Source organism: Oculina patagonica, chromosome 12 (assembly GCF_052425735.1).
Source record: "Oculina patagonica isolate OP01 chromosome 12, crgOcupat, whole genome shotgun sequence".
Taxonomy (NCBI): Eukaryota; Metazoa; Cnidaria; class Anthozoa; order Scleractinia; family Oculinidae; genus Oculina; species Oculina patagonica.
Genome location: NC_135769.1, coordinates 27,229,637 through 27,257,452, shown reverse-complemented (window position 1 = coordinate 27,257,452; position 27,816 = coordinate 27,229,637). Strand labels below are relative to the sequence as shown.

General features: G+C 40.3%; 3 protein-coding genes across 4 annotated transcripts in view; 2 read left to right on the top strand and 1 right to left on the bottom strand.

Annotated features, from left to right (window-relative positions):
- The first annotated feature begins 5,806 nt into the window (after positions 1-5,806).
- Positions 5,807-27,816, top strand: part of LOC144632798 (ATP-binding cassette sub-family C member 4-like) — a 28,196-nt gene continuing 6,186 nt past the window's right edge. The window contains exons 1-3 of one of the 2 annotated variants that reach the window (XM_078491534.1): positions 5,807-5,908; positions 25,926-26,472; positions 27,103-27,479. In XM_078491534.1, coding sequence (XP_078347660.1) covers positions 25,936-26,472; positions 27,103-27,479 — 914 coding nt within the window. In that variant the 5' untranslated portion in view covers positions 5,807-5,908; positions 25,926-25,935. Of the gene's footprint in view, positions 5,909-21,538; positions 21,586-25,925; positions 26,473-27,102; positions 27,480-27,816 lie in introns of those variants that run through there. The other variant, XM_078491535.1, reaches the window with a different exon arrangement.
- Positions 7,538-13,735, top strand: LOC144632799 (ATP-binding cassette sub-family C member 4-like). The gene is made up of 6 exons (XM_078491536.1): positions 7,538-8,151; positions 8,576-8,955; positions 9,574-10,889; positions 10,992-11,562; positions 12,106-12,242; positions 12,642-13,735. Exons 1-6 carry the CDS (start codon positions 7,618-7,620, stop codon positions 13,553-13,555), a joined length of 3,852 nt encoding a protein of 1,283 aa, XP_078347662.1. The 5' UTR covers positions 7,538-7,617; the 3' UTR covers positions 13,556-13,735.
- Positions 16,034-17,296, bottom strand: LOC144632858 (H(+)/Cl(-) exchange transporter 7-like). Its single transcript, XM_078491606.1, has 3 exons — positions 17,112-17,296; positions 16,226-16,353; positions 16,034-16,136 (listed from the first exon to the last, which is right to left on the bottom strand). The coding sequence occupies exons 2-3, from the start codon at positions 16,337-16,339 to the stop codon at positions 16,047-16,049; spliced, it is 204 nt and encodes a 67-aa protein (XP_078347732.1). The 5' UTR covers positions 16,340-16,353; positions 17,112-17,296; the 3' UTR covers positions 16,034-16,046.

Sequence of the window (27,816 nt, the reverse complement as noted above, 5' to 3'; positions counted from 1 at the left end):
AATCAAATCGCAGATTTATCGACCGCGAGGTCCTAGTTCCTAAAAAGGCGCGGTGGCATAAACTCTACCCAACAAATCCCCCACGGGACCCCACAGAGGACGTTTCGTTTAGGTGGTTTCGTTTAATTTCGTCGTTTCGGGTTTTTAGTTAGTACATGCCGTTTTTAAGTACAGATCAGGGTGGCTATCTTACAAATTGTCCCTCGTCAGAATCTTGAAGTCGTTGCTTATGGGCTCATTTCCCATACCCATTTTCAGACAGATTAAAATACTAAAACCTATTTTAGACCAATTTCAGACCAAAACAGCTCAAAATCCTTTAGAAATTCCATGATAGGGTGAGCCTCGCGGATTTCATTGAAGATTTTGTAATATTCCGTTGTATAGTCAACTCTCTCTTAACGGACACCTCTATAAGACGGACACATCCATAAGACGGACACCTGGTGATGATCCCTGCCGTTTTTCAGTCATTTCTCTGTAACAATTCTCTCTGTAAGGCTGCATTCTTTCTGGGGGGGCGGGTTTTTCGCGGCTCGTTTTTTTCCCCCCCATGTCCTCTTTCTTCCCCCCATCTCCCGTCCCCCCCCCCTCCTCCCTCCTTCTTTCTTTTCCTCCTTCGCTTTCCGCCTCGGTCGTGCGGTCTGTTCCTGTGTCTCTCGCGTTGTCGCGTTTCGTTCGTTTTTCCTTGTTTGTTTGGTTCGGCGTTTCCTCGGGTTCGGTTCTCGCCGTCTCCGTGGCCCCGTGCCCTCTCCTCCCTCGTCCCCGCCTCATCTCTCTCCTCTCCTTCCCTCTCCCGATTCTCTCCGCTGTCCTCCTCTTCCCCTTCCCCTCTCTCCCCTTCTTTTCTCCTTCTCTTCTCCCGGGTTTCGTCTTTGTTGTTCTTGGTGCTTCTCCGTGCGTGTCCTCTTGTCTCCTTTCCCCTGTTTCTTCTCTCCTTCTTCTTCTTTTCTTCCTCTTGCTGGGTTCTTTCCATTGGTTCTCTTGTTCCTCTCTCGCCGGCACACTCTTCTCTGCTCTTTCTCTCTTGGTCCCTTGTTGCTTCTCCTTGGCTTCTGTCTTTCTTCTTTTTCCTCTTCCTGCGTCTCTGCTCCCCCCGTGTTCTTTCTCCCCCTTCTCTGCCCCCCTATCCTCTGCCCCCGTCTTTCAGCCTAAGACGGACACCTCTCTTAGACGGACAACGGACACTTTGAAACCGCCAACGGACACGCACAAAAATTGATTTTTCGTAGTGAATAATATTTCAAAACTTCGTATCAACATACAGCAAAGTTAGTCAGCGCCCTAAGGATACCAAACTTGCCAAAAACAATCCGCTATAACGTATTACTTCTCTGCTTAAGTGTATGGGCACCAAAGTTGTAGTTTTCTGCTTACAGTTTTTAGAAGCTCTCAACTTTTGCTCCAACACGGGAACTCGGTCTTTTTTATTATGTTCAATAGTCTTGTTCCAGTGTGAAAAGTTACAGTTACGTTTTAGACAAGAAACCGTGAACGTCTGCATGAACAAGCGAATACATATATACATGTTGAGTTTCTCGTGTATGTACTGCTCACTTTTCAAAGTAGCAAACTATCGATTGTAACAAACAAACGAGTAGATTTTCTAATATTATTTTTGTTCCAGTTTATAGGTTTAGCTAAAGTAAGCGACTTTAAACAGACTTGAACGGACGTGTATTCATTGTGCATAGCCGTTAAGCTTTATCATCTCAGAATTTCTGGTGTCACGTTACCTCTACTCTCTATAAGGCGGACACTTCTCTAAGACGACAGTTCGGGCCGGCCCCGAAGGTGTCCGTCTTAGAGAGAGTTGACTGTATTTCTATCGATACGTCTAGCAAACGGTGAACAAGGACTTCAAAAATTACCAAGTTGAAAAGGTGATTACTTGGCTTCGAAAGAATTTGGAAAAACTCATAAAATATAAAATCACTGTGCCCGCTGGAATCGAACATGCTGGAATTGTTGTTACTATTGTTAGCAGCTACTAATTTTCGCGAGTTGGGCGAAAATCGCTAAATTTAGCAGTGACAGATCCAGACCTTCAGGTAAGTGGGGGACCCGATCATCCACACCCTTAAAAAAGTGGGGGCCCGCTCTCGAAAAAAGTTTTTCTCGACCCTTAGGAATTCGGGCCTCAGTTTGGCCTAAAAATAAGGAGGGGGCCCGGGCCCCAGGGACCCTCCCCTAGATCCGCCACTGCTAAGTACTTGCTAAAATTTGTATCGGTCAAATTTAATAATTCGCCCCATGTGAGGGAATCCGGAATCCGGAATCCAACATATTTTTGCTCTTGGAATCCGGAATCCAGGCCTTTGGAATCCGGAATCCCGCCTGTGGAATCCAGAATCCAGCCTCATGTGGAATCCGGAATCTACCATCAGAGCACTACAAAAACCTGACTCGTCCCCAGTCGTCTCTTATGCGAAAATTGCAAGACGCGAAGGATGATGGGAAGGAAGAAAGTAAAACCAGAAAGCGAACGTAAATTTTTGATATTTGGTTAGTAAATTCAAATCAAGTTCTAAATCAACACGGCGGTGTTGTGGCCTTTGATCATCCTGGTAGGGCGCATGCATTATTTGTTAAAAAATACCATTTTATTATGCTGCGTTTTGACCTTTAAAAATTGAAATTTATACCAAGAGTAACGCAATGTCTCTCAACTGTCAACAATGCTCACAGGAGGTGTTTATCCTTTTCGGTTCCATGCGGAGCTCGCCATTCTTGTGACACAGATGAAAATCCCTGTACATTTTCCACAAATTCGGTAATAGTGAAAGCGGTAAAAGGTAAGTTTGATTGACGGTGAAATCTGGCGAAGTTAAACCACTGAGAATTTTTGTCCAGGAAGTTCCCCTGTGGAAGAAACACGACTCTCAGGCGCCCTTTCGATTCGGCGATCAAGAAATTCTCAGTTCGAGCTGGTTCTTCTTGTCGTTTGAGGAGATTGAAATACGTACGGAATTCGAGATGGGGAAGCATTAGCCTGTGAACAGGCTCTCCAGTCGAGGATGCATTAGAAAACACTAAAACAAATGTATATTTCTAACTTGGTGTGGATTGTGGATTTTTTGCGATACATCAAGCGGATTCGCGGATCTCGAAAGTACAGCAGATCGCGGATAAGCCAGGGGCACCCAACAGACCGTTTCGGTGAATATCTGTTCGGAAGACTTATAATTAATGGCCTACGATTTTCGGATTAAAGTGTGATGAGAAAACTGGAGTTCTCTTTAGCTCAAACATTTGTGACATGGGGAAAGTAATGCCTGTTGTTTTCTGAGAGAGAAAAATGTCGTTTTGGGTACGAAAAAAGGCCAGCTACGATTTTCGAGAAGGCAACAGCGGCTCGTAAATTCGGGTAATAATATTTCGTTCCCTAAAACTTTCTGAAGTTTGAAAATCCAGCTAGCGTATCCGAAAAGATACACTTTTCTTAGCGTTTAAAGATAAGGCTTTAAACCGCACAAAAAGGACACTTATAACGTAAAAACGGTGTTCTGAAACCTATACTAAAATTTTCTCGTTGGGTGCCCCTGATAAGCTGACATTTTTTGTCCAGATTTCGATCTCTTTATTTCGGGAAGGTCGGATCATGGATAAACGAAGTTCGAATCACTCTTGTCGGTCTTCGGCGATATGTTGGCGAATTCGGTCGAAAAAAAAAACAAGCAATGAAACGTGGTGTTGCATCCCGATCTCGGATGCTTTATTCTACTTGTCCTCTAGTGTATGTAGGAGTTCCTTTTGTTAATTTCTGGGGCAAAACCGATGTGCAATTTATTAGGTGTCGTTGTTTTCAATTATATCAGCTTTCATCATTTCCAGTTTTACTCTAGATCGTTGATAGTGTAACAGACATTTTTTCTAACATCACCTTACCTTACCTTTACTTAAACACGGTTGTCTTTTTAAAGCTCAGAGAAGCTTGTGGGGCCGTGTTTTCCCAATCGAATTAGAATTTGGCAGTAGTGTTCTTCACAGTTGCTATTAATTGATACTGGAAACTTCGGGAGTGAAATTTTGAACGCTCTCCTTCAGACGCCACATACACAGATGCGAAAGTAAAGCTACGTCAGTCTGTTGCTCGCTTCTTTTAAAGCCAGGTTGGGTTGTTATTTTCTTCAGGAGGTCTCTAATCTGGGAATCACAATTGCTTTTATACTCGTGTAATTTGTTCGCTCAAGAGTTAAAAGAATGCCCGGTATAATAATCAAACATGTCTCGCGTTGCCAGAATCTTAAAATGATAACACTGACATATAAAAAGAAGAGAAGAGAAAGGAAACATTCATCTATTTCTATTTTATAAACTATATGATATATACATAAAATTTATGATCAAGCGGCCACGTTAATTTTGAATTCTTGTAAGACAACCGCCGTTGTCATGGTCGAAAACTAAATGAATTTTTAAACTTGGCAATATGAATACAAAAAATAATGTCTTTTAGTGTAATTTTCTTTCTTAAAAGCAACAGAAAACGCACAGAATTGAAAGGAGTCTATAGGCCTGTTTACATGATTCCGGACTGCTTTATTCTACTGGTCCTCTACTGTAGGTAAGAGTTCATGTTGTTAATTTCTTGGACAAGGGGCATTGTTCTCTCGAAAGGAACGAGCCATTCATGTGAGACCTTGGGACAGGGTCTACCCGATCCCCTTAGGCAACCAATAACCTTATTCTAGATGTCATAACAAAGTATTAGAAACATCACATTTAAGCATATTTCTCATCATCACTTGAATTAAATAACCGTCCTCAAGATAGTACGCTGTATCATTGCCGGAGAAAAATCAGGTAAGATCAGTTTAAGTCCCAAAGTTAGTTTTCAAATTTGTTTTTTTGCAAGTATATATGGAGTTTGAAAGATCAGAACACTAAGCATGACATCAAGTGGTGCAAAGTTAAACAGCCTAGGTCTTATTCGAATATTACCAAGAGATGTAATTTGTGTTTGTGGGAGAAATGTTTCATTTTATGTAAACCGGAAACGAGCCCGTACCGTGTTGCAGACATGCTAGGAAATTCTCAGACATTGAATCCGGAATCCAGTCACTGGAATCCGGAATCCACGATGCGGAATCCGGAATCCAAGACTCTTTTGGATTCCCTTACATGGGGCGAAATAATCTTTATACAGTATTCCAGTGCTTGAAGTAAGGCCTGGTTTACACTAGCGACATAACGACATAAAGAAAAGTTCAGTTCTTTCCTTATATCCCTGTTATATATGTCGTTATGCTTATGTCATTATGTTCCATACATGTATATGTCGTTATGTTATGTTGTTCACAGTAGTGACATAAAACATCAACGTGAGGGGTTTTTTGCATTTGCGTGACCTTGCCGTTATGTCGTTATGTCGCTAGTGTGAGCCAGGCTTAAGCTTATTCAAATTTTGTGTCAGTTTTTTGGCTTTTTTAGCTGATCATTTGAAAGTTTAATATAATAGGTTTTATTTACAGATGACTGCATTGCTTTAATAGATCATTTGTTTTCTAAAGAAGTGAAAGGTCCCTAACTTGTCCTCGTTCGTTCTTGTTCGTTTCACTCATTTTTTTTCGTGATATAATTGTGGATAAGCTGCACAAATCTGCCTTATCACCTTGGCCGAGGAAAAACCTCTACTCACTTCTTCTGCCACACGGCGATTTTGGTACTTTCACAATTCAAACCCTTTCTCTCGTCCAGTATTTTGGCGCCTTCATAAAGTGCTCACGCTTGATAGCTCACTGTATAAATAACTCATTGATATGCGCAAATGCCAAGCTATACGCTAGCCTTTCCGCCCGATGCGAAACAAGAACAGATCGCGCATGCAATAATATCTCTATTTGTACTTCACTGGACATAACGACACTATTTACCAAGTTTTGAGATCAAGCTATCTAAAAGGTAGGTGAGTTTTCATTTAATGGTATATGAAGTGGATACCCACTGTGGGCAAAGACCAGCTCTGATTTGACAACCCGAATTTATTTCAAAAATTAGTGCGCGGATAAAAATCGATCCGATTAATGAAATTTTATTGCAGATTTGAGAATACCAATAAAGCAAAGAGATCGGGCCAGCAAATCGTAGCGTGTAAATTGGCCGGTAAATTGGCCTGTGCGAATGAGCCAAATGATCAGACCGACAAATCGTCTGAATCGTAACGTGTATTTAAAACCGTAGCGCAAATTTACGCGCGCAAATAAAAAAATTATGGAGTAGGAACGGCTGCGTCTACGAAAAAAAAATTGAACCAGCAAATGTATAGACGGCTTACGTCTGGGAAAAAGTCGAACGTACAACTTTCTTTGCAGCGCAAATCATCTTTATTTTATTTTTTTAATTTTATTTGCGCGCGCAAATTTGCGCACTTTAAATCCCGGCGACAATGTGTTTTTCTCACAATTATATTTATGTGTTGTATAGGGCAGTGTAAAAAGGTGGCGAATGCAAGTGTACAAGTAGATAAAAAGGCGAAATGCTTTCACTTGTTTGCTATTTCAGTTTCCAGTTAAATTTCTTTGCTGAAGAACGAACGATCGACACGTCATCTGCCATGCGTGACAATGCAAACAGGTTCAATCCATAACAACATGCTTTGTACCAATGTTACGCTCAGCATGACCATTCTCTTCATGTGAACCATTTTCTGGACATCAAGAAAACAAGTTGCTACTGGAATTTTCTTAGTATTTTTCTCGAGAAACCTTTAGGTTTTCTTTAGTTTAAAGCACACTCCGGTTGTACCACACCAGCAAATTAGAGATCAGGATCATAGAAAGTAGCAAGATAACACGGTAAAAATAATGTATAAATTTATTCTATTATTTTTCTACGTATTTTTTTTTTCTCACTACTTCTTCGAAGTTAAAGTTCCTCAAAACCAGCTAGGAGGGTATGATATGAATATTCTCGTCAAAACGTGAATAATTTCGGCGGGAACACCTAATTATGCGGTACTTCAGTAGTAATTATGCAACATCAAATATTAATTAAATTATGATTGTTACAAGCATGAAATAGTATGGGTGCCGTGCCATATCGGTCTATAAACACTGCAGGTAATGAACAATTCATATCATAAAACTGCATGATTTTAAAGGCTTGTTTGATGCGTTCTTTATCAAAGCAGTCGATACAAGGATCACTTGGCAACTAATAAAAGTATCGCTGGTACATTCGCATTTATATGGAGGTTTACGGTCAAGAAATTATGGTTTTTTCGGTCTTAAGAAGAAAACAAAAGCAATTTGCGGTCTAGGAAGAACAAAGTCAACAAAATATGGCCCGGGTTTGCGGACTGTACGAACCCCTGTAATAGACCCCTAGTTTAAGAACGGAAAGAGCGCTATGATAAAGATTAATAGGACAAGAAATGTACTTCTCTTGGTATAATAATATTGGGTGAAGACAAGAAGACGTGATAATATCAGTACCAATATTAAGGCCAGTGATGTTTAGCCGTGAGATTTTATGACAGATTAGAGGATTAAAAAGATAAGGGCATGAAAACTAACAAGTTGCTGGAGATCAAAGCCTTGCTTGTGGTCCCTGTTTGCAGCATTTACCAACTAAAATAAGCCGTTTAGTTTTTGTCTTCATTTCAGATTTTGAGCCATGAAGAAAAGTGGATACAAAAAGATCTCCAGTGAAGAAAATGATAACAATTTCAGCATTTTATCACTTCTTCTCTTTCAATGGATGAACGAAGTCGTTAAGATAGGCAGTGAACGAGCTTTAGAGCAGAGAGATTTTTTACCGCTTTCCAAAGAAAACGAAACGCGTTTAGTGACCGAAAAGCTCCAAACAAAATGGAACGACGAGAAAGCAAGCAGCAAACGTATCAACAAAAAGCCAAAATTCTGGAGAAGCGTTATTAAAATGGTGTCTGTTAAAGAAGCTTTAATCATCATCTTGACGGGACTTTTGGACTCAGTTGGTCGCATTGTTCAACCGCTGTTTCTTGGATTTCTTGTTTCCACATTGATGTCAGCAGAGGAGCCACAGAAAAATGTTCTTCTCTACGGTTGTGCATTAGCTATGGCTGCTAATTATTTCTTCAATAGTATCTGCTTACATCAATATTTTTATAGGAATGCAGTGTTGGGCATTAAACTTTGTAGCGGTTTAAAGGGTCTTGTGTATATTAAGGTAAGCTATACAGGCTATGATACTCAAATGACTCGAATGGTAATGGGTAATAAACATAATAATACTAATTTAAAGGTAATGTCCTAAGAAAATTGCCATCTCTCTAACGAAACAGAAATTAGCATTTATTTAGCAGTTTGTATATTGACAGATGCCATGCGATATGCAAACTATGTCCGAAGCAGAGATTTGGGGGATAGTTCCCGTATTGAAACCAACCAGTATTCCTGACCCAACTCCTTGAGTGCGCGAACAGCTTTCAGAAACGAATTGATTTATCGATCGCGAGCCTTTCCTATTCAGCATCCCTATCTAACTAAGAGATATTGTTTAGGCTGTGTGGCACGTTGAGAAGTCAACTTATGGATTCCATCTATGAAGTAAGTTTCTTGACCCCAGTTTCTTTTTGCCCTTGTCCATGCAGACTTGTCTCCTCAGCAAGCAAGCATTGATGAAATTTACCACTGGTCACGTGATTGACCTCGTGTCTAACGATGTGCAGCGAATGGAGGAAGCTTCCCTCTGGATCGCTCACGTGATTCCTTTGACCTTTGACATTACTGTAGCCACGTGTTTAGTCGTGTACCTGATCGGCTGGCAGGCACTTATGGGAGTCCTTTTCCAGTTGTTCCTCATACCATATTTAATCTTGTTATCCTCTACTGGTGCAGAGCTACGCCTGCGCACTGCTGCTGTGTCTGACCAACGTATCTCTTTCATGAATGAGGCCGTTTCTGGAATCCGCGCTATCAAAACGCATGCGTGGGAGGACGAGTACCGAGACAGGATAAAAACAACACGAAGGTAAAAAGAACAGGGCCATAACTAGCAAGAGGAAAGACGACGCACTTGCCTCGTCTAGATTTTTACCCAAAATTAAAAACAAAATATTTTTTGTTGGGAAAATAATCCCCAGTTGAACATCACAAGATTGATTTTTCTCAAGAAATACCTCATGAAAAATGTCTCTGAAGAGTTTCAGAGCTTCTAGATTTCAAAATTTTCTGGAGGGTATGCCCCCAGAACCCTCTAGTAAGATCTTACCTCGTCTGTTGCAAAGGTCTGATTACGGCCCTGAAGAATGTTATTTTGTTGCTGCACTTGTTGATGAGCGGTTACTAATGGCCTACCTCGAAAACAAAGACCTAAATATATAAAGTTTGACTTTTGTAAACCAACTTAATGTTCCCCTGCTAAATCTGCCCCTCTCTTTTATTTCGACCTTTCCCCTCAAGTAGCTATAACTACCGTAAGCCAATAAAATTTCTGAACGATAGACCAGCCATAAAGCTTTGTGCTATACCGATAACAAAACGGCCCTGTTCTAAATAGTGTGACAATTTATCTCAAGACAAAAATGTAAATGCACCTCACAATTTGCCAATGACTCATTTTAACGCAAAATGTCTGGCTTGTTTTCAGAAATGAAATCAGCATCATTCATAAGAAGAATGTCATTCTTTCAGCTTTAGCTGGTTTGGAATGCACTTCAGCAGCTATGGCGACCCTGGTGTCTGTTATTACTCTTGTGTTAACTGACCAGCCTATCACAGCTGTTAATGTCTTTACGTTGCTCGCTTTCATGAATATACTTCGATTGGGCATTTCCTTTCGCTTAGCCTACGGATTGTTGGCGACATACGAAGCTTATGTGTCCCTTAACAGAATAGAGGATTTTCTTCTTTTAGACAATCTGCAATCGATTTCATGTAATCAGTCTTCAGAAGGCACAAGTGGCTCATTAGGAAGCTCAGCAAAGATAGAACGTAGTCTGATAGATGATCAAGCAGAAACTCGCCACATTTCTAACATTGTTGAACTTAACGGCAAAACAACTGTTTCTGTGTCAAATTTAACATACAAACCATTCAAGCGAGAAAATAAAACTGTTCTGCAAGATATAGGATTCGCTACAACTGCAGGATGTTTGACAGTCATTACAGGGCCAGTGGGCTGTGGAAAATCAACTCTACTTTCAGCGATCGCTGGTGAGGTCTCAGACATAAGCGGAACAATCACCTACCAAGGGACTCTTGTATATGTGCCCCAGATAGCCTGGGTCTTCTCTGGGACTATAAGAGAAAACATTTTGTTTGGTCAACCATACGATGAAGGCATGTACAACCGTATCATCGAAGCATGCGCTCTCAAGGAAGACATCCGACAATTCCCTGACTCTGACCAGACGGTTGTTGGCGAGTGCGGTGCAGTTCTGAGTGGAGGCCAGCGGGCAAGAGTAAGCTTAGCACGCGCAATTTACGCCGATGCAGACATTTACTTGTTGGACGACCCTCTGAGTGCTGTGGATTTTAAGGTTGGTCAACACATCTTTAGACAATGCATCAAAAGCTTACTCGGCGATAAAACGCGAATAATGATCTGCCATGAAGAACAGTACATGAAGGAAGCTGATGAAGTAATTGTGCTTCATAAGGGTCACATGCTTGGCAAAGGACGTTTTATTGAGCTTCAAGAGAGGAACATTTTAAACGCAACGGTAAATCCACTTTACAAGAGTGTTCTGAAGGAAAACAGAGGACATGATTTAATTGGAGAAAAAGAAGAGAAAAGTCATTTTGCTGAAGGTCGTGCAGGCAATGAAGGCACAGGTCTTCATATAGAGGAAGAAGATCGCGCAATTGGAGTCGTTTCATCCAAGCTCTACTGGGAGTACTTCAGAAGCGGGGCACATACCTTTGTGATACTGGCCATAGCCTTCCTGTGCGTAATCGCCCAAGGTAAGTCTACACTCTAGCTCAGTCAATCAAGCATTGCATCGTTAGATAATGTATGTATTTCCCTTATTTATGCAATGCATATGTATTCTTCTGTTTTCCCAGCAGTGGCAGTTGCTTCCGATGTGTGGCTCTCGTTTTTAACAAAGGAACAGCAGAAAAATCAAAGAGATCCGACAAACTTAACTATCTATGGTTGCCTTGTCAGTGGGGCGTTCATATTTGCCATCATGCGGGCCTATGGATTCCTTTCGATTTCTTTAAGATGTTCTGAGCGCCTTCATGACAAGATGGCTGTGGCTATTTTACAAGCACCAGTTCTGTTCTTTGACTCGAATCCCGTTGGAAGAATTTTAAATCGATTCTCTAAAGATGTAGGCTCCCTGGACGAACTGTTACCCAAAACGTTTGTGATGGCAATTCAATATGTCTCAGTGGCGTTTACATCATGTCTTCTGCCAATTCTGGCAAATTTCTGGCTCTTGGTTGTTATTTTGCCGCTGGTTGCATTACTCGCGTACATTGGAAGATACTACTTGAAGTCTTCCAGGGATTTGAAAAGGGTAGAGTCAGTATGCCGTAGCCCAGTCTTCTCTCACTTTTCGGACACGCTGAATGGCCTGGACACCATAAGAACAAGGGGGAGGCAGAAAGATTTTGTAGATCAATTGTTCAGGTAGCTATTCATCTCTGATAAAGTATCTATTATATTTATTAGTTAAATACAGTGGAAAAATTATGGACTACATGCACGCAGGAAAATACCTTTTTGCTAAAGCATAAATGACAGCTTTTAACCATCGTCAAACTGTTAGTTGAACTGACGAGAAAGGACCAATTGGGCCTCTTGAAAAAGATTTTTAGTGCATGTAGTCCATAATTTTTCCACCCTATTAAACTATTATATAGCTTCACCAGTTGAGCACTATTTGACCCAAGGAATCAACTGTGATTATTATTATTATATTTATTATGTATCTATTATATATTTTTTATTTACGCACCCACTCACTCACCCATTTACTAACTACGCACCAACCTAGAGCACAGCTTGTGAGCGAACAGCTTCTTTAGCTGTGTATATGGCTGCCTCTTATCGCGCCGCGCGCCTTTAAATTTACGACCGTGCCACAAAAGTCGCTCTGCGTGCGATGGGCGACGGCTGACCAGTGTAGGCTGCCTAGCTGCTGTATACTTACTATTACTAATCTCCCTGCAGATATCAAGATACTCATAGCCAGTCGTTTATCATGGTGGCGGCTTGTGAACGATGGCTTGGCGTTCGTGTGGGTGTGGTTAGTGCTTTGTTCATGGGCTCAGTGGCTTTAGCAGCAGTTTTAGTGGCCCAAGATGCTGGTAAGTGTCACTAGTGTAAACATGAAAAACAATTCACTTCGAGGTTTGGGATGAATTTTTCTTGATACCTGGAGATTGACAAGTTGTGTGGTAGGGTTTTAAGAGTTGAATAGTCCATCGTGTTATTCCCAAGCCTAAATATAAAAATCCCACGCGAAAATGTGCATATTTTATATCTGTTTTCAGATCTGTTTGGGAGATCTCAGCTAAGCTAATATCAAATATAAGGCTCGATGTGGCTTTCCAAACACATTCAGTTCTACTCATCAGTTAAACATATTTGGTGACGAAAGCCGAGCCTGCGAACGAGAAACGCAAAATTTAAAAACACGGAAATGCTTAATGATTCTCTTTTTCTTCACGTTACCAAACTAATCTTTACATAATTTGTTCAACCAGCTTTTGCCGGCCTTGCACTGGCTTACGTCATCGAGATTGGCTCCAACACTCAGTACACTGTCAGGAAAACGTCAGAAGTCGAGAATTTGATGACGTCAGTTGAACGGGTTATGACGTACACGAAACTTGACTCTGAGCCTGGGTACAGAGTGAAACGACTTCCGCCGGAACACTGGCCACGCGAGGGAAAGATCGCATTACAAGACGTATCATTGACGTACTATCCGGGGGGACCTCAAGTACTAAAAGATATAAATATCGAGATCAAAGGAGGAGCAAAGATCGGTGTTGCAGGACGCACGGGTGCTGGGAAGTCATCTTTTGTAGCAGCTCTTTTACGCATGCCTGACGCTTGCGGTGATGTCATTATCGACGATGTTCGAATAAAGGAGATCAACCTCCAAGAAGCAAGACGATGTGTATCGGTTCTTGGCCAAAGTCCCGTTCTCTTTAGTGGATCGTTGAGGAAGAATCTTGATCTCATGGAGCAGTTTCAGGATGTAGATTTGTGGCGAGCATTAGATGAAGTGAAACTGAAACAACTGGTAGAAAATCTGGAAGGGCAACTGGACTACGAGTTGTTGGAACATGGAACTAATATCAGTGTAGGAGAACGGCAGTTAATCTGCTTGGCTCGTGTGCTCTTACAGCAAAACAAGATCATCATCTTGGATGAACCCACTGCACACGTGGATCCAGACACAGAACAAACAATCTGGAACACAGTGCGTGAGAAACTGAGTAACTCCACAGTTATCACTATAGCTCATCGCTTAAACACCATCAGAGACTGTGACAAGATTCTGGTTTTCAGGGAGGGGAAGGTAGTCGAATTTGGCACTTTTTATACACTACTGAATAGGGAGGGAAGTGAACTGAGCAGACTTGCTACAGTATCCGATGTCGATAAATAAAGCACCTAAGCGCTGCTATTCTTGGTTTTCACGTGACGTCATCAAAATTCTTAAATCCAGAATTGCGAGACCCCTGACTTTTTATCCTTCACTGGCTATTAGACGTCCTTAACATATATCTTATTGAAAGTTTTCAGCTCGATAGCATCCGCCGTCTTTAAGATATAACATTTTGAATTTCGGGGTTTCGCGCCAACACGACATCAAAACGGCCGCCTGAAGGCTGTCACGTACGCTAAAAGAAAATGCCTCATTCTGTTATTTTTAACAATCTGAACAGTTGAGGTTTTACAAAAATTCATTAGCCAAATTTTGCCTTCATTACACAACCGAACACACACAAAGACTATGAGGCATCATGGTTGTCCTCTTACTGAGGGATGACCGTTGACTGTGATGTTACAATGCAAGTTTTCAGCTAGAACAGCTTACCGAATTAATGATTATATAACCAGTGACGTTTTTTTGATACTAGCCTGCTAATGTGTGCTAGAGTATGTTTGTAATTTGTTTTTTGGTGGGGAATGGCATTTGATTTCTTTTTTTTTTTTTTTTTGTGCGATAATGGCTTGATAAAAAGCGATTTTATATATTTGCTAAAACGGTTTTTTATACTTGTTAAAACGGAGGCTGTGATATGTCCATTTGTTCTCGGAGCGATTCCTGGTATATCCTCCCTAACGATTCTTTCGAAACAATGTTTTTGTACGCACCGCAACAGTGGCTTTTCGTTGACGCAAGTATTCTCGTTGAGTTGTGTTCAGATCGTCAAGATTCTGCTAAGTCTCACTTTCAGTCTTTCAGGTCAAAAATAACATTTTCGCGGCAAAAACAAATAAAAATTATCATGCTGATCTTAATTACGTGGATGTTTAAAATATGATTTAAATAATTCGAAGATTATTTAACAAAAGCCTATAAAAAGTACAGATAATAGTGATAATAGCTTAGTGAGCTCACTAAGAGAATAGTTATCGGTATAGATTGATAAAGAAAAAACACGCATGTCTGCACTCAGGAAGCCTGTCATTCTCGTCAGGGGCACAGTGACAGACCAGTCTTTTGTGCTATGACAAGAATTACATTATTCGATTACAAAAACTGCTAGATGTTAATGGCTTCTAAGAGAGTAAAAGTGTGAAATATAAACTTTGAAACGTGCTATCTTCATTTTGAAAAGGACGTTTAAACTAACTGTCGTGGGTCGTGGGTGTGGGTAAAAGTCTTGGGAAGCAAAAAAGTCTTATAAATACTGAACAAAAATTTGAGAAAAATAGTTCGTGTATGACTAGTCTGACGCAGAGTTTCGTCCCGGCCAAGGGACTCTTCAGAAGCCTTTCTGATTAGAAAACTTGTTGGGATGTCTGTACAACCAGGAACACTGCGAAACACCCCTGGAACACCAAAGTTTTTAAAATACAGATAAACAAAACGGTTTGATTAAATTTAAATTAATTTAAATTTCTCTCTGGCGCCGAGATTTAGTGTCCGTTGTCCGTATTAGAGAGTGTCCATATTGTAGAGGTTTTTTCTAAAGAAAATGTGAGAATTTTGTCGGTATATTGGAGTTTGTCTGTAGTAGAGAGATGTCTGAAAGGAGAGGTTCAACTGTATTTCAAACACTATTTTGAAACTAGAACCTAAACGAGTCGAAAGTAATTTTGAGAACCATTGTTTGAAAAAACGTACTCAGTCTGCACGGTCTGTGTTTTAGAGTGACCGTTCTCGCTTGGTAAACTCACGACCCGGGTTCGATTCTTCTTGGTGTCAACATTTTTTAACTTAAATCAAAGGCTCTTCGAGCAACCTCATGGTAATTCGAATTGCGGACAGCCAGGGGCCAATAGCCAATCAACATGTGAAAGGAACCTCGATTTTAATTAACGGACCTTGATATAACGAAGTCCATACATACATCACTTTTGTTTACCCACGGATTTGTAGAGTAGCTTATACAGATAATATCTCCGAGCATTCCACACTACACAGCACAATCGGCAAAGACCAGACCACAACGGTATAATTAACAATTATCCTGCGAAATCGCGCGGAATATCGCCTGATACTTAGCCGACGAGGCCGTAGGCCGAGTTGGCAAAAATCAGTCGATATTCCGCAAGATCGAGCAGGATAATTGTTAATTATACCGTTGTGGTCTGGTCAGGCCGATTGTGCTGTGTAGTGTGGAATGCGAAACACCGTCGCATTTTGCAGCTAGAAAAAACTGTAATTATGCAGCGCTTTACATTACTTCGGACGAATCTTCGCAACCTACGTATATCGCAGGATATCTGTTATGTACGGATGACAGATAACGTTAACATTTTGACCATATATGGGCAGCGCGCGCATGTGTTGAATAATAACGAACGATAATAGTAAAGTATTTGGAAAAGAACCGCAATATAACAAAATCTCGTCATAGCAAACATATTTTGCCAGTCCCTTGGCCCTTCGTTATATCGAGGTTTCACTGTAGTCTATTCTAAACTTACTTGACGTTCATTCCGACCGCCATGACAGGTGCATCCCAGCCGAGTAAAGGAACACCTTGTAGCTTGATATGAATATCATACAAACCCTGAAAAATAAAAAGTTAAAAATCGAGGATCACGCGGAAACAAAACCAACGGTTTCCTTTGGGGTCAGTCAACAAGTGCTTATTCTCACCTCGTTAAAGAAATCACCAACCCATTTAGCAATCATGAGAACGATCATGATAGGAATCCCAAAGCTGATATTTCCAGTGGCCTCCATTAAAATGACCGTCAGACTGATTGTCATTCGGACAACACCGCCTACAAAAAAAAATTGTGATATTTAAGTCGAGAGTGTAGCAGCTCTCCAAAGCTTCTAATTCTACTGGTCCTCTAGTGTAACAGTTGCTATTGTTTTTGGGGCTAGGAGCATCGTTCCTGTTGTTTGTTCTATTGTTCTCTCGAAGGGAAGCGAGACATTCATGTGACACCTTGTGAGAGCTGCTACCAGACCCATTTGAGTCGCTAAAAAAACACAGCACACTACTCCAAGTTTTTTAACTCGTGGAAACTACCGTGGAAAAGCAATAAGTAGTGAAATAATCTGGGTAGACTTAAGGGCTTTCTGTCTTTATATTGGTGTGCTTTGTTAAAGAAATAGAAATCATTTTCATGTTTCCATCGAGTTATAGAAACTCACATGTATGGCTTGTGTTCCCACATAATTTCTCGTTCTCCCAAACTTCGACTCCATAACCCAACAGAAACAGAGAAATTGCTTCTTTCATTTTCGGTTTTTGATTCTTTTATGGCTCTTCAACAGACCGTTCTTAGCTAGTGCAGGGAGTGTGAGCAAGGGCTGGGAACAAACTTATACCCAGACTATTTCTCCACATTCTCAATTGGGTGATGTTCGGCCTAGCTAGTCTTGCTACAATTTTTTGCCTTTTATAATTCAACACCAATAGGAGTTGTATACGCAAAAGAGCTGGTCTAGTTCAACCAAATGGTACCCTTTTAGAAGAAAATGAAACACAAGCAAAATATGATAACTTCTTGTCACAACTTTGAGTACCTACCAAGGGTTGCTGCAGCTCCTATCAAAGCGTAACTTCCAGGGTCTCCCCAGCTCCCGTTAGGAAACCACGTCCTCAGTGCCACCCCAAACAGTCGTCCCCAGGCTGCTCCGGTTAGGATGCATGGAACAAAAAGACCACTGGGAACGAATAAGCCATAAGTCTACGTGGCCAATAAGAAGTAAGCTGGAGCACCCGGTAACGAGCACTCTGCAAAATCTTTGCGATCACCAGCGCAAGGCTAAAATGAAGGAATATGCAGATCGCAGCCGTCGCGTCAAAGAGCCCACCATTGCAGTCGGTGACATCGTGTTAATGAAACAAGCAAAGCGTGACAAGTTCTCCACCCGATATGAACCAAGTCCCTATCAAGTAATCTCGGTAAGAGGCATCCAAGTTACAGCGGAGAGATCAGGTCTGCAACGAACTCGACACATCTCTTATTTCAAACCTTACCATGGGTCGGGCGATCAAGGCATAGCTGAGTGTTCGAGTGAATTGGACGAAGACGCGGATATCTCAGATCCACAACCACCACCTCAACTACCACCTGCGGCGGAAAGGCGCTATCCTGCTCGGCAGCGAGAACGTCCGATACTATGTTGAAGAAAGGCGTTGATCTATGAACTACTATGTTGAACGACAATGTGACAATAAGTTTCATTATCGCAAGCATGACATTAGAAAAAGTTGTTTTGTTTGGTATTTTGATTAACTGTGATGATCTTAATAACTGATTGGCTCAATTTGCCTCTTCAGCTGAGAGAAATAGAGGATATTACATGGTTGCTTGGAGATTTGAAATTTATCTTCGAGTGTTCAAATCGATATCCCACTCGTTCGCGCAATAAACCTACTACTTACGATGTTTTTGACGATTTTCCGAAGATTACCGACCATTTTCCGAAGATTTGCAAAATGTTGTCCGAAGGTCGTACGAATGTTTCCGAACATTTTCCGAACTTTTCCGAAAAATTCCGAAGATATCCGAAGATTGTCGAGGAAGATCCGAAAATGTTTCGACTTAATATCGATTTACTTTGGTTCATTCAGCATTGAAACAGGGCAAACTTGTCAGAAAATGTTTGGAAATCGATATCTTCACATGTGAAAATAACATGTTACGTGTGAAGATATGATTTTTCGCGCGAAAGATATATATAGAGATTACTCCATGGAAAATGCGCGCGTACGATTTTTATTCACGAGTTGAGTAGTATCAGAAAACGAACGAGTGAGCGTAGCGAACGAGTGAGTTTTCTGATACAACTCTACGAGTGAATAAAAATCGTACGAAGCATTTTCCATGGTGTATTTTGTTTATTTTATAGATACTGAGGTTTTTGAAAAGCAAATTATATCGCTCGACTTTTTATCAGTTACGCGCGTGTTTAGGAAACCCATTCATCTGCCATAAACTAAAATAACTAAAACATGTTTGTCTTTCAAAATCACATCTTTAATGAAGTAGCACAAGAAATGAGACGTCAGTTTATACTCTCACAACTTTTACAGAAACAACTTTTGATAGAAAACCTGACTGAGACTTGTACAAAACTTGCAAGTTCCAGTTTAATGTTTTAACACAACAAAACAGCGCTAAACGCTGAATAACTCAACGCGAACTCGAGCGAACTTTTACCAAATTAAATCAAGAAAACGGTCTGCCAAAACCAAGGACAAACCTGCAGTGTCTTAGTCATCATCTGAATCAAAACTCGCTACAATCCCTCGGAGTGAAGACGGCCCGTATTCTTGTCCTTCCTTTGTGCGAATTTACTCAAAGGTTTATTCAACTCGGCAGGAGGAATTTCGGTTATCTCGCTTCGTGTTTCTCTTTTGTTTGAAGAAACGCTGTGACAACAAGGCCGTCTTGTTTCGTATTCTTTATAGTATTTTGGTTTTCCTGTTCTGCAATATAAACGACTCAGTGGAGCCGTTAAAAACACAAACAAACCTTGAACGTGTCTCCGCCATGTCGCCGGTGTTTACGACGAGAATAAAAATGGCGATACGTGTTGTACAAGTGAGTTTTCGTCGTTCGCGCTTGTGATTGGACGAACGACGTTTTTTCACTAGTGAGTTTTCATCGTTCGCCTTTCCTATTGGCTAATGCATTTTACGTATCATTTGTACGCAATCGTTTTTTCGTGAGAAAATCTCAGTATGGGTGGGGGGGAGGGGGTGTGGGCCGGAGCACTTGGAAAAGTGGCGGCTGGAGAGAGTTCACCAAAACCGATGTTATGATCACAAGCCATCTAGGGTGGTCCGGGGGTCTATGCTTCCCCAGGAAATTTTTATATTCGGGCCTTCTGAAATCGCTTTAAATACATCTAAAACTGCTTACGTCAAGAAATTTATCAATTTGTTCTGATGAATACCACTGGTGATTTTCTTGTAACTATAACAGTTTAAAGTCACTAAGATGTTCCACCCCCATGTGCAGATAAAAACTAAGAACTACATGACCCACCCCCTTTCTACTCCGGCCGCGCCCCCCCCCCTCCCCCCACCCCCTACTTATTGACCAGTCCCTTAAAGACCATCTTTTATCATTATATTTTTTTAAAAAATATTAAGAATGGCTAAAATCAATTGCCATGTACTGTTATTTAATACCATGTTATACTGATTCTTTTCTTTAACCTATGCACTTGTCAACAGCAATTTATATATGTCTTACAAATGTTGGTGTCAAAGTTTTTATACAATACAACAACCAAAGGCAGAAGGCAAGAGGAGGCCAGGCTGAATGTAATTTGCATTGATGAAACGAAGGTGAGCGCTGGAGACGCTAGACTGTAAGGGGGGTCTGGGGGCATGCTCCCCCAGAAAATTTTGAAATTTCTAGGCTCGGAAACGCTATTTTCAGCATTCTCCCTGATATATTTCGTCGAAAACGTTGATCTCATCAAGTGTAAGTTGTATAAGCGCCCAGGTCTTATGACCGGAATTTTACGGTATATAAACAGCCATTAATGTCCATGATGTCTTACAAAATGCAAGCTCGTGGAACTTACCTTTCATATCGACTTTCCCAGAGAATAACGATCAATCACTTAGTGCTCAAACAAAAAGAAAATTAACATTCGACTTTCGCTATTGCTAACTCTTCAGTACTTTTTCAGTGACCCGAAACAGAGATACCTTAGTAAATCACTGAAGCAAATGCCCCCCTCTGCTTCAGTTATTAAATGACCTTAAATGAAAAATCAAAGAACCCCGTCAATGTCATAAGATTTCTGTTTATTTGTTAGGATACGTACATCAATCCTCAACAGTCCGCTGATATTAAAACTTTATATAATGGTGAGTTTGACATCACGCGATCGCCGAGAAGGCTTGGTAAGATTTCGTTTCACGATTCCATTGGTCCACGAGTGGATTGTTGCATGTCATGGGTCTTCTGAGAATCTCATGTAAGGCTTATATGTAAAAGCTGAAAAATAAAAATTAACTCCAGGGTAATATAAAGTGCTGTTAGTGAAATGCTGTTGCTCTACCGACTGAGGAGCAGGTCGTGTGTAATTGATTGGGTGGTAATTCGTGGCAAGGTGGAAAGTTAGGTTCAGTTGCGAATGCAATGTTGCGATAATAAAATCTGGGAAGTAGAAAAGAAGAAAATTCCTGGGTCACTGTACAGCACTTAAAATTACCATAGTAAACGCGAAGATAATATTGCAAAATGCTTTCACTTGGTCGCCGTTACAGTTAAAAGATTTCTTTGAATGAGCAAAACGTCGCCTGTCGTGCGCGAGGGCGTGACTTATTGTTCCAGTCCATTCCCAACGTACCGTATATCAAGCAAGTAATTTATTCCCTGAAATTTTCTTTCCGTCTTAAAACTCAAGAAAGCGTTACTTGTTTGCCTATGTTTCTATGTTTGGTTGTAGTATATTATGATGACAGCAAGCCAAGAAACGCGAGTGATAAAAAATTATGCTAACATAAAATAATTCCACCAGCATGCTTGAACAGTTTGGAATCATTGATGGTAACTATAAAGATTGTTTATTTGCTTGTAAAATAATAAAACGGCCGCGAAAAAGGAGTTGACTAGATGCCATGATGTCTTAAAGAAATGCAAACTCGTGGAACATACCCGCCATTCACATGGACTTAACTTGTTGCCTCTGTTTAGACTTGCCTCGGGGATAACCAACAATCACTTAACGCTCAACTGTCCGCCCAACGACAAGCAAAATATTAAAATAAAATAATTGGGCTCTCTGTTGCTAGCTCTTTTATACTTTTCCAGTGACCCGCAACCGGAAATTCTAAGTAAATCACTGAACCAGTAATCAACGGGGAGATGATGATTTACCGTTCTAGTCGACATGTTACACGTATTTGGTGGAAACCTCAAAGAGCCATAAAACTTCTGCTTGTTTGCTAGGATACATGTTTTGATATTCAACAGTCCGCTGATATAAAACTTTATAACGGCGAGGTTGACATCACACGATCACCGATAAAGGTAAGATTACGTTTCTCGATTCCACTGGTCCACGCTTGGATTGTTGCATGTCATGGGTCTTCTCAGAACGATATTTATCTCATTTATTTGTAAAAAGTTGTGCTTTAATTGTGAATTTAATTAACCGGCTAAACTATACTGCGAAGTACTTTCACTTGGTCGCCTCTACAGTGTATAGATTTCTTTCAATGATCAAAATATTCTCCGTCAGGCCTGTATATTCACACTGTATTCAGAAGTCTGGTCCATTCTCACACATATCGAGCAAACAATATTCCCTGAAATTTTCTTTCCATCTTCAACACTCAAGAAAGCGTTACTTGTTTGCCTTTGTTTAAAACGGTCTGGTAATAAGTTCTCTTGACTAATGTTTCCCGGCATTGTTTATTCATTCTCGCCATGAATACCTACAGACTTCTTTGTGGAGCTTTCACAAATTAAATCATCCATTTGTAACCAAAATCGTCACTTTTATATGAGACATTTGCAGTCGTTTGACTAGATATACTCAGGTTAATACGTGCTTGCTAGAATATCGTGTTATTCAGTAGTGGCTTATCATTATTCCTCAGTATCACGGCAATAGCGAATTAGAATTTAGTGGTACCCTCCTTGAATAAATTTCACACACGGCAAGTCAACAGGCTTGTCGAAGAAGTATGCATTATTTATGAAAAAAACGTAGCCTGGGTAGCAAGCGTTGTCACGCGGGAAAATTGAGGCGAGGGCGAAAAGAACCCTAGATTGACTTACGAGAATAGGACCTTTGTAGCTGCAGGTTTATTTGACCTACCTTGCACTGAAATAATGAACGATAAATGGAACTCCGCTGAGCATGGTCAGAAGTTAAGGTTGCCAATCTCTCTCGTTTAAGGATTTGTTGAAGTATTAGAAGACGGCTAACATTGTTTCGTAGAATTCTACTAGTATATATACTAATGCAAATGCCACAGTCTGATTGGTTGAGCTATTGCACACTATCAGCCATACACTGCCCTGAGAGCGCGCAAGTAAATTTGCCGAAATCACAAATCAAAACTATAAACAAACCACTTTCACTGAACATTTTGTTGAATAGATTGGTCTCTGAGCTATGCTTAAACAGTTAGACGGCTAGCTGTCGGTTTCTATCGGCTTTAAAGATAACTATCTGCCGAAAGAAACCTGGAGTTTGCCTTCCAATTGTTAATTAGCGTGCAGTGGCTTGAGGTCTTCTACAAAATGATGCCCTCAGTCTCGTTTCTTCAAAGTTGGAGGAAGATTTAGAAATATTACTGGGAAAGTTACTGGAAAAGTTAATTGAGAAATTAATACAATAAATAATGTGACTTATTTCAAATAATGCAAGAAAAAGTTACATTATAACAGAGGTTCATAATCTCACGAGCATTGACGAAAGTTAGCCTTGCGAGCAACGAGCTTTTTTCAAAAAGCTGCCTCCACTAAAAACCGAGCATGCGAGTACTTGAAAATCAAAGAAGCTAGCTATGAGCCACTGAACACGGAAAATTAATTATGAAACAAGAATCGAAATCTAATAATAGCAACTGCTGTAAGCTCTGTAGTGCATAGAAAATATTGTAAATATTAGTTTTTAATTAAGTATTTTAAATGATTTAGGCTTAGTATTTTTAAAGTGCCTATGAAGCGAAATTTTGTTTGTATAATTGAAAAGTATGCTATGTGAAATACCCAATTCCAAAGTTTAAGAATTGTACGATAAAAATTGGATCCGATGGAAACTGATGCATTTTTACGCCTAGGGTGTGTGAATTATTCTGGCAACTTTGGTTTTTTGGCGCTCCAGCAACGCAATATCGACCTCCTATTCGCTTTGCTTCTCTCTTTTCCGCCATACCTGCTTGAAGTCTAGATACAGTGTGACGTCACACTCCAATGTCACGTGGTATTTTGGCCGCGCGATTCAAGTGCCATTTTTTAGGCCAAAAATACGCAACTGTCATGGGGCTTGCAAAATCAACAATTTTTATCGTGGCATTCTCAAACTTTGGAATATTGCTTTTCAAATAGTAAACTTTTCATTTATGCAGAAACAAATTTCGCTTCATTGGCACTTTAAGCATTATTAGTTTTAAGGTATTTTTAATTGGTGTCCCCAATTAGCCCACAAGGGCTAAATACATAGACACTGAAATAAAGTTTTTACTTACTTTACTTACCTATTTAAAAACTGACAAATAAGGATTTGCCGAATTAATTATGTTAAACGTTCCATACTTCAGATCACTTCACCCAGTTTAATACATTAAAAAAAGAAAAAAAAATCGCTTCAATACTACGGCAAAGGTTTGCCACAACTTTGTACCCAGAACTTACACATTTAGCTCGGTGCGTCAGCACCATCTCTGCTAATCGAGAGCAGGCCGAAAGGCCGTGAGTTCTAGTCACCTACCCCGTCCTTTGTAAATTGTTTTCTTTCGTTTTCTCCTTTTTGTTTTTATTATTTGTTAAACGCATGTCAGTTCAAATCATTTCGCTATAAAAATCATTTATTGTACCGTAATACAGAGCCATCTGACAATTTCGAATGTAAAATAAAGAATGCAAGGCCGAGAAATGATATCATTGTAAAAACTAAGGTTTGGTTTATTTAAAGAAAACTGATATTAGTTCAAAATTTTTGCTCTATTACAAAGTCATAATCATGTAATGATAATTTACAAGAAGGCAACTGAAATATTTTAGGTAATTAAACGTGTTAATATTACGTAAATTACGTATAATTAACAATTATCCTGCGAAATCGCGCGGAATATCGCCTGATACTTAGCCGACGAGGCCGTAGGCCGAGTTGGCTAAAAACAGAAGATATTCCGCAAGATTGAGCAGGATAATTGTTTTATTACCTTATTGTTACTTATTTTCGCGGGACTTAATTTTCGCGACTTTCGCGATTTTTAATTAAAGACCCGCGAAAATTAATTTTAAACGATTTCTATTGTATTTTTTATGCTAATTACGTATTTTTGGCCAAATCGCGGAAATTAAGTCTCGCGAATTATTCCCGTTCCATTTTCGCGAAATTAAGTTCCCGCAAAAATAAATAACAATAAGGTATTCAACAAATTGTCAACGAAACACAATTTGCAGAAAGAAAAACTGTAATTATGCAGCGCTTTACAAGATTTCGGACGAATCTTCGCAACCTACGTATATCGCAGGATATATGTTATGTACGGATGACAGATAACGTTAACACTTTGACCATATATGGACAGCGCGCGCATGTGTTGAATAATAACTTGAAATGTAGGTAATCGAGAACAGGTCTAATTCTCTGGAGGCCTTATACCTCTTGCACGCGTTGCATGCCTATGTCTAACAGGAAGCGAGGGAGTAATGGAGTGATATATAAAAGTGATGGAGTGAAATTAAATTTATTCCGCTCACTACAACTCAAAATTTTCCGAGCTAAAAATATGCAAGCACGCGCAAACGAGCACCCACTCAAATTTTGCGAGCATTCCGAGCAGAAGCATTATTTTACGAGCACTACAAAATTTTGAAGGACCCTTCATGACCCCTACAATACACAAAGGACAAAACAGCTTGGAAAAACAAAGAAATAATTAAAATTCTTTATTAGACAAGAATTTAGTTAGAATCCTACTATCAAAACAATAAGATTATTCCCTCTCGATTTCTGTGAGGTGGTAGTTGATTCAGCCTTCGACCCTATCAACTATCTCCTCAATAAAATCTCGAGCTCATTATCTAAAGGCCTGTTTACATGATTCCGGAATGACTTTCATTCCGGAACGAAACTCGTTCCGGGATAAAGTTCGTTCTGCATTTACATGACAGAGTCGACAAGTTCAGCCAAACGAATTTTCACGTGCGTGATATTCGCGCGAGATCAAAACAAGATGGCGCATGTTTCGCGCAAACATGTTTTTGTGGCCAGTGATGGCCGTATCTGCAATTTTAACGAGTAATTTGACCAAAGAGCTGCTTCTTTGGGTAAACAGTAAATGCTATTACGTTTTTTCGCTCTGAATTCAAACTGTCGAGTCCGTATGCGGTTTCATGAGTTGCGATTTCATCTCGGAACGAAATTCGTTTCGTGTGAAATGTCATTCCAGAACGAAACTTTCATTCCGGAATGAAAACCGGAATGAACTCATTCCGGAATGACTTGACTTTCGTCTCGGTGAAATGTATGGGGATGGAATGAACTCGTTCCGGAATGACTTTCATTCCGGAATCATGTAAACAGGCCCTAATTGTTAAATAGAAACATTTGGAGAACCAATCAGATTCGCCTATTTCCAATAGAACACGACTGAGTGTCAATGAATAAGCTCTTTTTGTCTTATTAGATTCTGAGCCATGGAAAGGGGAGGTTACAAAAAGGTCTGCTCCGAAGACAGCGAAGAAAACATCGTCAGTACTTTATCCTTCCTTTTCTTTCAATGGATGAACAATATTATCAACACAGGCAGTAAACGAGCTTTAGAACAGAGTGACTTTTTACCTCTCTCCAAGGAAAACTCGACATCTTCAGTAACTGAAAAGCTACAAACAAAATGGAACGACGAGAAAGCGAAATGGGAACGAAGTGGCAAGAGACCAAAGTTCTGGAAAAGCGTTGTTAAGATGGTTTCTGTTGGGGATTTCCTAACCATCATGTTCACGGGAATTTTAGACTCTTGTTGTCGCATTTTTCAACCACTGTTTCTCGGATATCTGATTTCGTCTCTGATGTCAGCTTCAGAAACACGGAGTGATGTTCTTCTTTACGGTTGTGCATTAGCTATGGGTGTTAACGCCTTGATTAAAAGTCTCAGTATGCAACACTTCAGCTTCAGAAATGAATTGCTGGGTATCAGACTCACTAGTGCTATTAAAGGCATCATCTATCAAAAGGTACGTAGGTTTCCCTTAGCTTACACTACACAGAATCAATTCTCGGCTTTATTTTAAGCCTGTGGACGAAACCCTAGTGTGTGACCATTAAAATGAAAGCTATGGAACATTTCTTTTATACGCAATCGTATTTTTTGTATATAGTAGATAAAAGGTACAAATCGTACCCAGGGCATGGGGCACATATTGCCGGAGCTCATGCCAAATTCAACAGTATAAAGCGACTTGGGGTTCAGCTTCACCCCCTGGGCGGGATGATAGTCTAGTCTAGCGCCAGATTCACCCTCCCTCCCTAAGCATTTTGTCAGGTCGTCTTTACAGTTCGTGTATGCTCCTTTCTGAGTGGAGGGAAGTACTGTGACACACCTTACATCTCCGCGAATTGATTGGCCATTTTTATGCAAGAAAACTCTGAAATGCATCGTCTTAAGACGTTTTAGACGTCTGATATAAAATCTCAGGCCAATATATTTGAATTGCGTCCAAACTACCCTAAAAACTGACCAAATATCCAAGCAACAAGTTAAGGCCAATTTCCGTTTTATGGAATTTTATTCCTTTACAATTTAACAAAAAAGTGCGTGGGATCCCTGTGACTTGAGAGTGACTTAAGCCTTAACTTCGTTCTAGATCCCTCTCCTAAGCAAGCAAACACTGATGACATATACCACAGGTCGCGTCATCGACCTTGTGTCCAATGATGTACAACGAATGGAAGATACCAAATGGCCTTTTCGCTTAGCTTCGGCTACAATTGACGTAATAGTTGTCACAGCTTTACTCTGCTACTTGATTGGCTGGCAAGCGCTTATGGGCGTGGCTTTTCTGATATTTCTTATTCCATACTTTGGACTCTTCTCTTTTGCTGCTGGTGCATTACGCCTGCGCACTGCTGCCGTGTCTGATCGCCGCATCTCATTAATGAACGAGATCTTGTCTGGAATCCGTGCCATCAAAACGCATGCGTGGGAAGATGAGTACCGAAAAAAGATAAAAGCAACAAGGAGGTACGTAGGAGAAAACTGATGGTATATTTCCTTATGAATGTTGACCGTGAACACTAGTCGATACTGTATTAGCGACAATATTATTCCACTATTGCGCCATTTTACCATATTAGGGCAAAAGAACGCGCAAAATATGCCACGTTATTACACTGTAGAGCAGGGCAAAAATACGGACGGACAAACTTACGGAATGTTGACCCAAACTTAGTGGAAAAAAATAGTGGAATAATAAATCCCTTATTCGATGGTTTAATATATAATTCGAGCGAATACTTTGTTCATTGCTCGTATTTTTCCTCGCCCCTTACGGGGCTCGAAAAAATACTACGCAACTTGC